We start from the raw sequence: 17,024 nt of genomic DNA, 5'->3' as shown, positions 1-17,024 counted from the left end.
TGCCTCTGTTTACATTCTTTAAAATTTTTTTTTATTGTTATTGTAAAGATGATGTACCAGAGGAATTGGTACATCAGTCAGGTATATAAGTCAGGTACAGAGTACATTTCTTTTTTTCTTTTTTCTTTTCCTTCCTTCTTTTCTTTTCTCTTCTTTTATTTTCTTTCCAGTCCTGAGCACTGTCATTGGGCTTTCTCAAGGCTAGAATGCTACCACTTGAGCCACAGGACCATTTCTGACTTTTTCTATGTATTTGTGGTGCTGAGGAATTGAACCCACATCTTCATGGATGCTAGACAAGCATTCTACCACTAGGCCAAACTCCTGGCTCCAGAGTACATTTCTTTTTGAACAAGATCCCCCTAGTTTTTCCTTCCCATCTCCCCCACAAGTTATATAGGTCATTTTCCACAGTTATTTATATTTCTTTTGTAGATATAAGCTTAGACTTGTTATTTATTTTCATATGTAATTGAAGAAGCCAATATCCATGTCTTTCTTAATTTATTTTTTTATTTTTATTTTTTATTGTCAGGGTAATGTATAGAGATACTAGGTGCATTACTTCTCACACATTGATACCTCTTCTCATATTTTTGTCTGTCCATGTCTTTCTAAGGCATATTTTCCTTCGCTTTTCTAGATTTTGTGTTTTCTAGATTCTGCTGTGTCCTGTGTCAAGGATTTAAAGAAAAGGAGGAAGCTGGCAGTCATATTTGATTTGCTGTTTAGATGTTGCTGAGACTGAGACTCCATGTCCAGTTTTAAGCTGCATCAGAGCTGTAGCTCAGTTTCATATTCTGATAGAACTGAATTCTAGAGTGTATCTAGACATTGAGGCATTTCATTCTGAGAAGATTTACAGGAATTATGGCTCTACCCTGCGGTTTAATAAGAAAAACATATTAAAGCAGCTTTCCTTCATGTGTTCCCCTTTCCCTGTCTTTTTAAAGTCCTATGTAGGTGTGTGTGTGTGTGTGTGTGTGTGTGTGTGTGTGTGCGTGTGTGTGTGTGTGTGTGCGTGTGTGTGTGTGTGTGTGTGTGTGTGTGTGTGTGTGTCGGTTGTGGGGTTTGCACTCTGGGCCTGGGCGCTGTCCCTGAGCTCTTCAGCTCAAGGCTACCACCCTACCCCCTGAGCCACAGTTCCATTTCCGGTTTTCTAGTGGTTAATTGGAGATAGAATCTCATGGCTTTTTAATGCCTTGGTTGGCTTTGGACCTTGACCCTCAGATCTCAGCCTCCTGTGTAGCTAGGATTACAGGCGTGAGCCATTTGCCCAGCTGGTATGTAGACTTTGAAAATTCTCCTACTACATTCTTGTGTAGTAGGAGCCTGGATACGCATTTCCCAAGTTGAATTGAAAGTTATTAACATTTAATGTGTGACAGATGTTGTGCCAAACACTCTCACATAATTTGTTTAATCCTCATGAAAACTCTATTAGATGAAATCCTCATTTACAAAAGAAGCTAATGGCTTCATAGTCTAATTGTATGTACTGGGATCTATTCCCTAGGACATCAAATGTAGGTCATTGCATCTGAATATCTTTACTATGTCCAGCTTTCCAATTCTTGAGTGAACCCTAGATCACTATGGCACATTCTTATCTAACATCTGAATTGTTGAATTTAGCTTGCTCTCTTGTCCATCCTAAATGTTTGTGCTTGCATTTTGTTTCAAGGACCTGTTCTGCTTGGAGAAAGAACTCCTAAATTTACTGTCTGTTGCCCTGTTGGGTTGGATCGTTTTTTAGTTCTTCAACTTTATTTTTATAGTGTTTAGAATCCTCTTTGGATTCAATAAATACTTTAATGCCTGTTGTGTGTTAAGAAGATTTTTAGAGTCTGACAGCAGCTTTTTTTTTTTTTTTAAACTGGTGAAGGTCTTGGCTCTGGATAAGGGCAGCCAATGACTTTATTTGTAGAGAAAAGTAAAATATTCAGTTGACTTGGTGAGAAGGAAAGGCATTTTGGTTGCTGAAAGCCCCATGGAAACAGAACATTACACCAAGACCATTTGTAAGGATACTTACATTGTTAGGATGTGTTTGGAAGACCCAATATCCACTTTGCCAGCTGTGATATCTTTCTCTGAAATAAACCAGATGACTTTAACTTTTATTACTTTTCTTTTGCCAGTCCTGGGTCTTGAACTTGGGATCTGAGCACTGTCCTTGGCCTTTTTCTCAAGGCTAGTGCTCTACAACTTGGCCACAGTACCACTTCTGGCTTTTCTACATATGTGGTACCAAGGAATCAAACCCCGGTCTTCATGCATGCTAGGCAAGCACTCTACCACTAGGCTAAACTCCCGGCCCCTGCCTTTTATTACTTTAAACAGCGCAATGCTTGAAGTGGGGGCATGACTCAAGTGATAGAACACAGGAGATTCTTAGTTCAAATGCCAAAAAGAAGAAAGAAATAGTAACCATTTCTGATGTGATTGGTTGTTTATGTGACTTCTTCCTTTCTTTCCATATTATATATTTACATTCCCATTTTCAAGCCTATGTACCATGCTCTAGGAACATAAAATTGAGCATAAAAAAAGTGGGTTTCCTGTTCTTGATGAGTCCCTGTTTAGTCAAGGAGACAGCAAGGTCAGTAATTAAGCGCAGTAAACCTAACTAAAGTGTCCAGTTGGAAATTTATGTGGGATTCAGAGAAGCTATCTAAGAGTGCCTAGTCAGCCCTGTGGGGTGGGGTAGGTGGTGTGGGGAATGTGTCCAGAAAGGTTGTGACCCTTGTTCTGATCGTGGAATGAACAGTAGCCAAAGAGGGCTGGAGCCACATTCCAAACCCTCCCTTCCAAAGTTCCCTGGGTAACTGGAGGTCTGGATGCTAGCAGTGGAGGGGCCGAGAAGAATGGAGGGAACTGGCCCCTGCAGGGTCTTGCAAGCCTTTCTAGGAATTTGGACTTCATTACTAAGGGTATGGTTGGGAAAGGTAATAGGATTGGATTAACAGTGCTCATTCCTTTTTAATACTTAATGTTAATTTTAGACAAATTAAACTTTAGGATAAAGAATAAAAAGGCAGTTATTATATTCGTATAAACGGAGCAGTTCACCAGCAAGATATAAAAACTCTTATGGGTCGGGAGTTTGGCCTAGTGGTAGAGTGCTTGCCTAACATCTTACCATGCATGAAGACCCAGGTTTGATTCCTTAGTACCACATACATAGAAAAGACAGGACATGGTGCTATGACTCAAGTGGTAGAGCTCTAGCCTTGATAAAGCTCAAGAACAGCGCTTAGACCCTGAGTTCAAGCCCCAGGACTATACAAAAAAAAATTTAAAAACTCTGAATCTTTGTGTTACCAAATAACTAGGCTCAAAAATGTAAAGCAAAAATTCAGAAGGAAAGGTATATACAAAATAAGAGATTTGGGGGCCAGGAGTTTGGCCTAGTGGTAATAGTGCTTTGGCTAGCATGCACAAAGACCTGGATTCGATTTCTCAGTACCTCTTACATAGAAAAAGCCGAAAGTGGTGCTGTGGCTCTTGTGGTAGAGCTCTAGCCTTGAGAAATCCCAAGGACAATGCTCAGTCCCTGAGTTCAAGCCCAGAGACTAGCAAAAAAAAGGAGGAGGAGGAGGGAGGAGAGGAGGAAGAGGAGGAAAACTAATAGATGAAGCATTCAGAAAAATTAACAGGTGGGCCGGGAGTTTGGCCTAGTGGTAGAGTGCTTGCCTAGCATTCATGAAGACCCGGGTTCGATTCCTTGGTACCACATACATAGAAAAAAGCCGGAAGTGGTGCTGAGGCTCAAGTGGTAGAGCTCTAGCCTTGAGAAAGTCCAAGGACAGTGCTCAGGCCCTGAGCTCAAGCCCAGGACTGGCAAAAAAAAAAAAAAAAAAGAAAAGAAAAATTAACAGGTATATAAAGATATATGTACCAGAAATAAAAGTTTGATTAATGGTACTTCTCCTTGACATTTACTGTTCAGTTTTATTGCTATTAGTGCTTATCTCATTACACAAAATGGATTTCATGACCCATGTATAGATTGACATTACTTTCTTGAGTTAAAAATCTATGAACGTAAGCACACATAGAATGTTTACTTCCAAATCCCACTCCCAAATAAGCTTCCTGTGCCCTGTTGCCCTTCTGTCTTTCCCTGTGCTAAAAGGAAGATGACTTTCAGTCCTATTTTTACAGAGTCCTGGCCATCTGATCCTTCATCTGCTTCTCTTCTTCATTTCTATATTTAGCCTTTCATCTTTTTTTCCAGACTTAGAAGAAAGTAACATCTTTCTTCTTTTTCATGGCTAACCTTTCACAACCTTTGATTTCATTTTCAGCTTTCTTTTTCTTTTTTTTTTTTTAATTTTTATTTTTTGTCAGTACTGGGCTTGGGCTCAGGGCATGAGCACTGTCCTTCGGTTTTCTCAAGGCTAGAGCTCTACCACTTAAGCCACAGCACCACTTCTGGCTTTTTTTTTCCTGTGTATGTGGGACGGAGGAGTCGAACCTGGGTCTTCGTGCATGCTAGGCAGGCACTACCATTAGGCCAAATTCCCAGCCCTCAGCTTTCTTATTTTGTCCTTTAGTGTTTCCTCTTATTATGTTCCTGGACATTTTTCTTTTCATTTGTTCCCTTTTACTGTGCTAGGATTGAACCAGGGGCCTTATGTGTTCTAGACAAGTGATCTACTACTGCACTGTACTTTGTACTTAACCTTAAACATTAAAAAAAAATTATACTATCAAAAAAAACAAACAAACCATGTTATGTGCTGGCTCGTGCCTGTAATCCTGGCTACTCAGGAGGCTGAAATCTGAGGATTGTGGTTCAAAGCCAGCCTGGTCACTAAAGACCGCGAGATTCTTTATTTCCAATTAACCATTAGAAAAGTGGAAGGGATAGGGTGGTAGCCTTAAGCTGAAAAGCTCATGGACATCACCTAGGCCCAGGGGTAGGGCAGTAGCCTTGAGCTGCAGAGATCAGAGACAGTACCCAGGTCTAGAGTCCAAGCCCCACAACCAAAAAAAACAAAAACAAAAGAATCATACCATCATGAACTCAATTCTATGAGTTTAACTGGTTTTTATTCTGAGCTTCTGACAAAAGTGACGATCAGTTTTAGAACACAAATTGTCTATGCTGCTCCCCCCCCCCCCCCAAGTGAGACTATTACAGTGAGGATTTGGGCACAAAAGTCCACCGAGACAAGGACAAGACAGAAGCAGATTCACAGATCTCTCCACTCCCCTGAACCCTGTGTTAGGGTAAAGCAAATAATCCTTAAAAGCATGGCTTAGTATCAGGTTGCTCTAGGTTATCACCTGTCTAGCTGAGTTACATTAAGACACTATTTTAGCCTATTTTGCACCCATTTCTTTTCTTTTTCTTTCTTAATTTTTTTTTAAGAATTTATGCTTCCTTTTTTTTTTGGGGGGGGGCCACTCCTGGCCTTACGCTCAGGGCCTGACCACTGTCCTGAGATTTTCTCAAGGCTAAAGCTCTACCACTTGAGCCTTAGCACCACTTCCGGCTTTTTCCGAGGAATCGAACCCGGGTCTTCGTGCATGCTAGGCAAGCACTCTACCACTAGGCCAAACTCCCGCCCCCTATGCTTCTTTTTACTTGTTTACTTTTTTTTTTTTTTTGGCCCAGTCCTGGGGCTTGAATTCAGGGCCTTGGGAACTGTCCTTGAGCTTTCTCAAGGTTAGTGTCTATAGGCACAGCTCTACTTCCAGCCTTTTCTGTGTATGTGGTACAGAGGAATCCAACCTTGGGTGATGTGCATGCTGGGCAGGCACTCTACTACTAAGCTATGCTCCCCTTAGTTGCTTACTTTTTTTTTTGCCAGTCTTAGGGCTTGAATTCAGGGCCTGAGCGCTGTTCTTGGGCTTTCCTCAAGGCTAGAGCTCAACTACTTGAGCCACAGCATCACTTCCGGCTTTTTCTGTGCTTGTGGTGCCGGGGAATGGAACCCCCGGCTTCGTGCTTGCTACGCAAGCACTCTACCTACTAGTAGGCCACATTTCCTGTCCCTTGTTTCTATTCTTTACCCATTACTAAATTCATCTTCCAAGCTCATTTGTTGTGATTGTTCATGTCATTCCAACCCAGAATTAGTAATTAGCTACTTTTCCTATTCCCAGTTTTTTCCTCCTTTCCAGTTCATGAAACTTTTGTTTCTGGTATGTAACTATTTGTATGTTTGTATGTGTTAACTGGGTCATGATGTAAGGAGTGTTTTTTTTTTGTTTGTTTGTTTTGTGATGGACCTCCAACAATTAAAAACACTGTTTAACTTGTAGGTGAGTATTCTCCTATCAACTGAGATACAACCCCTATCTCTAATGCTGTTTTATTGATGTCATTATCTGCCTGCTGTAGTCTCCAGTGAAGGCTCACTGTCTTTACTCAAGTTCCTGTACAATTAGATTCAGTTTACTTCCATTCTTACTCATTCTCCATTGTATCTGCTAGTCTTTTTTTTTTTTTTCTGCCAGCTCAAGGCTACTGCCCTATCCCTGGGCCTAGGCATTGTCCTGAGATATGAGTCTCAGGTCCTTTTGTGCCTGGGCTGGCTTTGAATCTTTGATCCTCAGATCTCAGCCTCCTGAGTAAGTAGGATTACAGGCGTGAGCTAGCGTGTCCAGCAAAACAATCATTTAATATACTTTTTTTTTTCCAGTCCTAGGGTTTGAACTCAGGGCCTGGGCACTATTCTTGGACACTTTTTGCTCAAGGCTAGTGCTTTGCCACTTGAGTCACAGCACCATTTCTGGCCTTTTCTGTATATATGGAATAGAGGAATAGAGCCCAGGGCTTTGTGCATGCTAGGTGAGCACTCTACCACTAGACTACACTCCTGGCCCCTTTAATACGCTTCTTGCAGAAGACATTGGTGTAATATTTGTAAAAAAAAATTTTTGGTGGTGCTTGAAAGCCTTCAATTTTACTTGTTTCATAAATTTATTTAGCTATTTTATTTTTAAATTTAATTAATTTTTGGTGGTGTAGGGTTTTGGACTCAGGACTTTATAATTGTTAGGCAGGCACTCTATCCTTTGAGCCCTTCTGACAATCCATTTTTGCATTGGTTATCTTCAAGGTAGCATCTTGTTTGATTTGTAGGCTAGCCTGGAACTTGAGTCTCCTGTTTGTATTTTCCTGCATCCCTGAATAACAGGTAGGCACCACCATACTCAGCCATTGCCCTGCTTTTTATCTGGGATGACTGACAAATGTGTACCATTGGGCCAAACCAGTGGTCAAGACGAAGTCTTGTACACTTTTCTCCCCAGGGTGGTGCCAAACTATGATCCCTTGATCAGTGTTTCCTAAGGAACTAGGGTTACAAGTTTGAGCCAATTTACGCAGCTAGACAGCTTTAAAGCTTTTAGTGTTTTGTTGTTGTTTTTTCATCTCTTCTTTTTTGGTAGGGATCCAACCCAGGATGTTGCACTTGCTAGGCGAGTACTTTACCACTTAGCTACATCCCAGCCCTTTTTTACTGTTCTTGACAACTAATTTCACTTAGGATCTGTCTTAAGGTCTTAAGGGAGCAAATAAAATATTAACGTAATATTTCTTATCACAATGCTTTTTAAAGAATTAGAAACATTGTAGTCACTTATATTCCCCAGTAACATTCTTCCTTAAATGAAAATTGTTCTACCATGAAGTTATGTTTTTGATGAAGTGAAAAAACACTGATCTTGTGAACTGTTTGATACTATTAGCATTAGTATATAATACTGTGTTTATAATGTAATTCAGTATGCAAATATAATGAAATAAAATATTGTTACATTGCTGGGCTCAGTGGCTCATGCCTATAATACTAGCTACTCAGGAGGCTGAGATCTGAGGATTGTGGTTCAAAGCTGGCTTGGGCACTAAAGCTGGTAAGACTCTTATCTCCAAGAAATGGGGCTGTGGCTAACGGGGTAGGGCAGTAGCCTTGAGCTGAAAGGTCAGGGACAGCGCCTAGACCTGGAGTTCAAGCTCCATGACCAACACTCCTCCCCCCAAAAAAACATATATAGTTACTTTTGGTGGTGATATGGTAAGTTTTTTCCTCTCAATTTATAGTGCTACTTTTATAATAAATACTTAGATACATTTATAATTTCAGAGGAAAGCACTAGTAGCAGGATGGTTTGGAACCTAGCCACCAACGAGGCAGGCCGTGTTTATTTGCATGTTTATTTATTTATTATTTTTTAAAAGATAGTGACTCATGTATGTAACCCAGGCTGGGCTTCAAATTTACAATGTAGCCCAGTGTGCTGGAGTTAATGATCCTTCTACCCCAGCTTCTTAAGTGCTGTGATTTGAGCTATGCATCAACATACCTGGTTCCAGACCTGACTTGATAGTCTTCTTTTTTTGGTGGTTGGGGGACGGTGTCATGGGGCTCTTCAGCTCAAGGCTTCCACTCTACCCCAGGGCCTGGACATTGTCCGTTAACTCTTGAGCTCAAGGCTAACACCCTACCCTTGAGCCAAGCCCCACTTCCATTTTCTAGAGGTTGATTGGAAATAAGTCTCAGGTCTTTTTGTGCCCAGGCTGGCTTTGAACCTTAATCCTCAGATCTCAGCCTCCAGAGTAGCTAGGATTACAGGTGTGAGCCACCACACCCAGCTTAGATCATCTTTTTGAAGTATTATTTTCTCAGCTGTAGAAAGGGACTCCTAATGTCTACCCTACACACTTGCAAGACTATAAGTGACTATATATGACAGTCTTAAAAAATTCCTATTTATGTTAATTCTTGCATCAGTAACAAAACCAGTGAAGTCAGGCTGCAGGTGTAAGCTTAATGGTAAAATACTTGACTAGCATATGTAAAATCCTGGGTTCTATCCACAGCATTGTTAAACATCCTCAACTATAGAAAAAAGAAACAAAGTCACCTTTTTGCCTTTCACTGAATTTATTAAAACAATAAAGATATCTCAGAAATGACATCAAAACCCAAATAAATTTAGAGACTATGTTTATTATTATTATTACTTTTACTATTTTTGTCAGTTGTGGGGCTTGAACTCTGGGCCTGAACATTGTCCCTGTGTTCTTCAGCTCAAGGCTACCGCCACAGCACCACTTCCTGTTTTCTGGTTGTTAATTGGAGATACTAGTCTCATGGACTTTAGTGCCCTGGCCGGCTTGAACTGTGATCCTCAGATCTGAGCCTCCTGAGTAGCTAGGATTATAGGTGTGAGCCACTGTGCCTGGGCAGTTTGAATTTTCTGGCAAGAGAAATTTCAGCTGATGAATTTCCAGAGCAGACATGTTTTTCTGTTTCTTTTACCACATATATATATATATATGATAAAATATATAAGTATATATGGAAAATAAATAAATATGTATTATATATGAAACAACCTTTTGCAACCTGTTAAGTATAATGAATTTGCTTCTTTTCTGAGTATCTAATATCATTTCTCATATGAGCAAAATTCCTAAATTTGTATGATCTGTTCTGTTGTTTACATAAGGATCCGTGATTGAGATGTTCGGCAAAGGGGGTGCTAGGTAAATAGAAAACAGTTCCTATTGGCTTTGCCCTAGAAGGTATATAAAAGAACAGTAGTTTCCTGGATGTCTTTGGTTTATGTAAACATTTTTGGGAAAAGGTGACTTTCTGAATGTGATACAGTAAATGAACCACTCTGTGGCTATTTCTTGGGCCTTGTCTGTATCTGCCACTGGTTCTGAGCTTGCTTCAAGAGTTGGAGTTTTTTTTGTTTGCCCTACTAGTGCAACACCCTCTTTCCTCCACTGCAGGGCGCCAACGTACTGCTTCACCTTACATAGAATTTCTGAAGTCAGTTCTCTATGTAACTCTTCTAGCTTCAGGAGCCTTGTTCAGGCCTTGGAGTTAATGCTTTGTCCCAGATTGCTTTAAGATAATATATTCTGTTCTGGATGTTTATAAATTGCCTTTGGGGATGTTTATCCTTTTTTAATCTACTAATAAAGATAACTTCTGGTGAATATGTTTTCATGACTGCTTCTTATTTTATTTTAGCTACTGACCTACTTCTTGCCTGGAATCCCATTTGTTTGGGGTTGGTGGAAGGTGTGATTGGGAAAATTCAACTTCATTCAGGTATGTTTCTAATAACTTCTTAAACTTGTGATATTTAATGTAGCAATGTAGCACTCTGTGATATATTCCCATTTGAGGATACATACAAATTCTGTTATGGTTTTGATTACTTTGTTTTAATTTTGGGTCTGCCCAAAGTGGGTATATTTCTGAATAATTTAACAAAACAAAAACAAAGAGATAAAGGAGTCAGAGTATTAAAATCATTTTGTCCTTTTACTAAAACATCTTCACCAGGCCTGGGAGTTTGGCCTAATTGTAGAGTGCTTGCCTAGCATGCACTAAGACCCAGGTTCGATTCCTCGGTACCATAAACATGGAAAAAAGCCAGAAGTGGTGCTGAAGCTCAAGTGGTAGAGCTCTAGTGTTGAGAAAATCCAAGGACAGTGCTCAGGCCCTGAGCTCAAGCCCAGGAGTGGCAAAAAAAAAAAAAAATCTTCACCAAATGTCTATTGTGTTTCAAGAATTGTGCTTGTTGGTATAGCGTATGTACAAAATCCTTTTCTATCCTCAGAGCTTACAGTTTAGGAAAAAAGATACAAATGCATAGTTACTGAAATAAATATATAATTATTTGAAAATTGATACAGGAAAGATATGGCAAGTGCACATGGACTTCACAGGAGAAATAGGAGGGATCATCTTAAAGTTGGGAGGTGATGAACTTTTGTCACCATTCAGCTCTGGTCAGAGAAGGGTGTGGGCCTGTCCATAGGTAGTATGATCATTTCAGAGACCTTTGTCTGGGCCAGCAGAGTGATAGAAATGTTAGCTGTGTACTGGTGGTTCACACCTGTAATTCTAGCTCCTCAGGAGGCTGAGAGCTGAGGACTGTGGTTCAAAGCTAGCGTGGTCAGGAAAGTCTGTTAGACTTGTAACCTCCAATTAATCACCAAGAAACAGGAAGTGGTCCTGTGGTTCAGAGTGGTCCAGCAGTAGCCTTGTGTGAAAGAGTTCAGGGATAGCCCAGAGGTCAAGCCTCAGGACTGGCAAAAAAAAAAAATAAAAGAGAAATTTTGTATTCACAAGGCCCCTATCTGGAAGGATACCTGTTTCCTGGTTTCAAAGGAAATTCCTCGGTAAAAAGTACAACTGTAAGATAGATGTGTGCTACCCAACTACCTGTAAAGGGCCTGATGAAGTATTTTAAGCTTTATACTTAAGTATCTACTTTCCTTTGGTGTCAATTTGAATGAGATTTGAACTATAGGAAGCTTTAGTATTATTGCTATATAATGAGAATACCATATAGCTCTCTCTCCATGAGTACCAATACTACCATCACTTCAAACTATTTTTGGTCTTTTCTTTTTTGGTATTGGGGATCAAACTCCAGACATTGTACTTGCTAGGCAAGCACTTTGCCACTAAGCTACATCTCAGCCCATATTCCTTCTTAAATATACTAAAACTCATACTCAGCAATCAGTTCTGGGTTGTTTGTACCTGTGTGTAAATCTTTGTTACAAATTAAACAAATATACATCTGTCTCTGAATTTGCCTCTTTTTTTTTTTTTTTTTTTTTTTTGCCATTCCTGAGCTTGAGCTCAAGGCCTGAGCACTGTCCTTGGACTTTCTCAAGGCCAGAGCTCTATCATTTGAGCCTCAGCACCACTTCCGGCTTTTTTCTATGTATGTGGTACTGAGGAATGGAACCAGTTCTTTGTGTGTGCTAGGCAAGCATTCTACCATTAGGCCAAACTCCTGGCCTGAATTTGCCTTTTTATTTCAAAATAAAATTGTTTGGAAGTAATATTAGTGTGTGTGTGTGTGTGTGTGTGTGTGTGTGTGTATGTATGTGTGTGTGTGTGTTTGTGTGTGTGTGTATGTTTGTTTCTGCAGCTGTGTGTTTGAACTCAGGACCTTGCACTTACTTATTTCGCAGGCCCTCTATCACTCAATCCATTCCTCTGGCCTTCTTGCTTTACTCTTATTTTTTGTGCTGGTCTTGGGGATTGAACTCAGGGTCTGGGAACTGTCCCTTTGCTTTTTTTTTTTTTTTTTTTTTTTTTTTGCACAAAGCTAGCACCCTACCACTTGAGCCCCAACTCAACTTCTGGCTTTTTGGTGGTTAATGAGAGATAAGAGTCTTATAGTCTTTTCTGCCTAGGCTGTCTTTGAACTGCAGTCTTCAGATTTTAGCTTAGTGAGTAAGTAGGATTATAGGCATGAGTCATTGGTTCAACTTTCTTTTGTTGTATTTTTAATTGTTTTATGAAATACTTTGTAAAACTAAGATGCTTTTATCACAGATATATAATACAGGTTGCTATATCTGTATGATAGTTGTATTAAGATTAAGAAGGGAAACATTACTAGTATCTTCAGAGCTCTCTGCTGTCTCCAAGTGTTTTTCCTTCATTGAAGAAAAGTTACTATTTTGAATTTTGTTTTTCTTATGCTCTTGATTTTCATTGTTCCTGGTTTTTTGTTGTTGTTGTTTTTGGTGCTGGACCTTGAACATGAACTCAGCTTTTGGGTGCTGTCCTTGAGCTTTTGTGCTCAAGGCTGATGTTCTACCATTTGAGCCACACCTAAACTTTTGGCTTTTTTGGTGGTTCATTGGAGATCAGAGTCTGAAGGACTTTCTTGCACTGGGTGATTTAGGACCAAAATCTTCAAGTTTCAGCCTTCTGATTAACTAGAATTATAGATGTGAGCCACGAGCACCTGGCTCACTATTGCTTTTAGTAAGTATGTGTTCTTAAACAATATGTTACTAATGAGGTCTATTTTTTGGATATCATATAAATAACATTAAAATTTTAGTATTCTTCCTGTGTTTATTAATATTTTTTGAGTTTACCCATGTTAATATATGGAACTAGAGTCTCTTAATTTCACTATTATTTGAATAAATCATGATTTGTTGTTTTGCCGTCACTGGGACATTTGTTATTTTCTTTATTTTGCTCAGAGGATACTACTGAGATTCATTGGATATTCTGCCTCTGGTAGATTAAGTTTTTTTTTTTCTAACACAGAACCATGCTGTTATCTAACCATGCTGTTTTATTTAAATTAAAAGATTTTACTATCACTGAGTTTTTTTTTTACATCATATTTCAAATGTTAAGTTACCAAACAAGTATTCAAGAATGGAATCTCCATATACAATCACTGGCACATCAATTTAAGCTGAGAGTTTAGATGTCATAGATACATATCAATCTATAAAATATATCAATATGTGTATAGAATATATATCCCATCATAGATTTATATGTCTATAGAGTTATATATATCTCTAAGTTCATGTCAATGACCTTGAGTACCTGATTATTGAGTCCTCGCTCTTGTACTGTTTGGATCTAATATCCACATATCAAGGGGAGCCATGTGCCTTTTGTTCCTTTGGTCTTGGCTAATCTCACTCAACATGACTTGTTCTAGTTTCATTCACTTCCCAGCGAATGCCACTATTTTATCTTGTTTAGTTGCTATGTAGAATTCCATTGTATATATGTACCACATTTTTTGTATCCATTGATCTGTATTGAGGCATCTGGGTTGTTTCTATCGCTTGGCTATTGTGAATAGTGCAGAGATGAACATGGCTGTGCAGGTGTCCTTATATCCTGGGTTATGAAGCTCAGGGTAGATACCCCTGGTGTGGCCGGGTTGTAGGGAAGGTCTATTTTTAGTTTTTTCTCAGGACCTCCAGACTCCCTTCCATAGTGGTTGTACTAGTTTACATTCCCACCAGTAGTGCAGTAGAGTTTCTCTTTCTCCACATCCCCACCAGCATTATTTGTTGTCTAAGTTCAGAATATTGGCCATTCTGATTGGGGTAAGGTGGTATCTTAGGGTTGTTTTTATTTTCATTTCCTTTATGACCATGGACGATGAGCATTTTCTCATATATTTCTTTGACATTTTTATCTCTTCCTCTGATAAGTCTCTCTTTAGTTCCCTTGCCCATTTAGTGATTGGTTTGTTGGTTTTGGGGTGGATTAGTTTCTTGAGTTCCCTGTAGATATTAGATATTATATGCCAAGTTTTTTAATAACTCTCTCCTACCTGTCCACATTTATATACATACGTTTTAATTCATTTACACACTGACAGGATAATTTTACAGCTAGATGTTCCGAGCTAAAAGTTGTTTCTATTATTTAAATGACTTGTATGAAAGTTCTGAATTATTTTTCTTTAATTTCAGTCGTGTCTTGGTGAAGTAAATAATCACTGAAATTAGTCAGGAGAACAGGATTCAAGCTCCGATGATTAGCTTTAGACAAAGGAGAGATGTTACCTAATATCTGTTTCATTTGTTGTATAATATGACACCTTAAAAAGCTAATAGTTTAAAACAGCAGTGCTGAGTATCCTTTATGGTTTGTGGATGAGCAAGTGGTCTTCAGTTCTTCTCTTCTGTTGGCTGTGGTCATTCATGAAGCAGTAGTTCCCTGGGAGTTTACCTGGATTGCCTTTGTTTGACTTCCTGTGGTCTCTCTCCTGGGTCTCATCTTAGAAGACCTGTTCTCCAATCCTTCTCTCTCTCCTAGAAATGCTGGGCAACTTTTCAGGGTGGTGACTGGGTATCAGAAGACTTATTTCAAAGTATATTGTAGTATGCTGGGACTTGAAGTCAAGACTTGCATATATTAGTCAACTGCTTGATACCCCCAGCCCCACCTCTGCTTCTTCTTTTTTCTTTTCTTTTCTTTTTTCTTTATTTGCCAGTCTTGGAGCTTGAACTTGAGGTCTGGGCACTGTCCCTGGGCTTCCTTAAGGCTAGTGCTCTAACACATGATCTACAATGCCACTTTTGGCTTTTTCTGTATATGTGGTAGCAAGGAATAGAACCCAGGGCTCCATGCATACAAGGCAAGCATTCTACCACTAGGCCACACTCTTGGCCTCCGACCTCTGCATGTGTGTGTGTGTGTGTGTGTGTGTGTGTGTGTGTGTGTGTGTGTGTGTGAGAGAGAGAGAGAGAGAGAGAGAGAGAGAGAGAGAGAGAGAGAGAGAAAGAGAGTGTGTGTGTGTGAGAGAGAGAGGCGGGGGGGGGCTTGAACTTGACCTGGGTGCTGTCCTTGAGCTCTTCAGCTCAAGGCTATACTACTGTACCCTTGAGCCAAGCCCCACTTCCCGTTTTCTAGATGACCTCTGCTTCTTAAAAGCTGTAACACAAGAATGAAAGTAATAAGCCTCATTATTTCTTTTTTTTTCTTTTTTTGGGGGGCCAGTTCTGGGGCTTGAACTCAGGGCCTATGCACTGTCCTTGGACACTTTTTTGTCAAGGCTAGAGCTCTGCCACTTGAGCCACAGCGCCACTTCTGGATTTTTCTGAGTATGTGCTACCTGCGAATCGAACCCGGGGATTTGTGCATGCTAGGCAAGCACTCTACCACTAGACAATGCTCCCAGCCCAAGACACATTTTTTCTATAGGATTTTAGGAGTCCCAAATGAGATAATATCCCTAAAGATTCTTACTAAATTACAAATCACTACTTTACAAGATCTCCTTTGTTAATACAGATCTAACTGATTATGTAAATGAGGAACCCAAGGGATCAAAACCATGAGTGGATGTTGTGCAGGCCTGAGATCTTATCAGATGTTGTTCTTCCTCCCTGACCTCAGCCCTCTGTATGGATCCTCACCAACTCCTTGTCTTGAGCATCCCTTTTTTCTTCTCTTTTTCACTGTTGATTTTCCAGGCTGCCTCATCCGTCCTCTCCCAATGCCTCTTTAAAGCTCTTGCTAGGGGTCATATTGGCCCATAGCAGCTTTGCTGGCATGCATCAGAATTGAGCTAAATAGTTGGGAACATTTTCCCGTGGGAACATCTTAGGGGGCAGGAGATAAATGAAATAAAATGTCTGTACTTAAACTCTCTTTCACTCCTATTTTCCTCCTACTGAATCTCTACATATTAATGCATGAATTTTTGTTCTTTCCTGGTGAGATGGGAACATAAATTTAATTGAACAGATGTCATTGACAGTCTTAAATCAGTGTGGGTGAGCTATGGAACTGTTTTTGATTGTCACTTACCTCTGCGCTCCTGAGAAATGTACCAGTCTCTCATGACTTAGGAAGTGTATGAGTTTGCTAGGGTTGTCAGAGTGCTACAGGCTGGGTGACTTAAATAGCAAAATTTTATTTTGCAACTCTAGAGCTCAGAAGTTAGAGGTCAAGATGTTGGCAAGGTTGCTTTGTCTGAGATCTCTTTTCTTGCCTTATAGATGGCCGTATGCCTCATTTAGTCTCACTTCTATAATTGTGTATCTAGATTTCCTCCTCCTCCTCCTCCTCCTCCTCCTCCTCCTCCTCCCTCCCTCTTCCTCTTCTTCTTCCTCTTCTTCCTCTTCCTCCTCTTCCTCCTCCTCCTCTTCCTCTTCTTCTTCCTCCTCCTCTTCCTCTTCCTCCTCTTCTTCCTCTTCCTCTTCTTCTTCTTTCTTCTTTCTTCTTCTTCTTCCGCCAGTCCTGGGCTTGAGCCAGTCCTGGGCTTGAGCTCAGGGCCTGAGCACTGTCCTTGGACTTTCTCAAGGCTAGAGCTCTACCACTTGAGCTACAGCACTACTTCCGGCTTTTTTCTTTTTCTATGTATGTGGTACTGTGGAATTGAATCCTGGTCTGTGCATGCTAGGCAAGCACTCTACCCCTAGGCCAAACTCCTGGCCCAAGACTTTCTTCTTATAATGGCACCAGTGTACTGGATTAGAGAGCAAGTCCTCAGTACCATAGAAACAGAAAAAAAACTGGAAGTGGTGCTGTGGCTCAAGTGATAGTGCTAGGCTTGAGCAAAAGAAGCTCAGGGATAGTACTGAGGCTGAGTCCAAGCCCCAAGACTGAAAAAAAAGAGAGAAAGAAAAGAAAAGAAAAGAAAGAAAGAAAGACAGACAGACTGAGTTAACAGATATTCCTGGTGTGCCTTCTTTGTGCCAAAGTCTGCACCTAAGTATTGGTGACTTCAGCATGAACAAA

At 40.1% G+C, this 17,024-nt stretch overlaps 1 protein-coding gene across 1 annotated transcript in view; it reads left to right on the top strand.

Annotated features, from left to right (window-relative positions):
• The window catches only part of Inpp5f (inositol polyphosphate-5-phosphatase F), an 86,472-nt gene that overhangs the window by 13,574 nt on the left and 55,874 nt on the right, over positions 1 to 17,024 (top strand). Inside the window, exon 2 of the mRNA XM_090345745.1 lies at positions 10,005 to 10,085. Coding sequence (XP_090201871.1) covers positions 10,005 to 10,085 — 81 coding nt within the window. The remainder of the gene's footprint in view (positions 1 to 10,004; positions 10,086 to 17,024) is intronic.

This window comes from Megascapheus bottae, chromosome 15 (assembly GCF_031878675.1).
Source record: "Megascapheus bottae isolate mThoBot1 chromosome 15, mThoBot2.hap1, whole genome shotgun sequence".
Taxonomy (NCBI): domain Eukaryota; kingdom Metazoa; phylum Chordata; class Mammalia; order Rodentia; family Geomyidae; genus Megascapheus; species Megascapheus bottae.
Note: the sequence above shows the minus strand (reverse complement) of the source record. Positions and strands in the feature narration are given on the sequence as shown.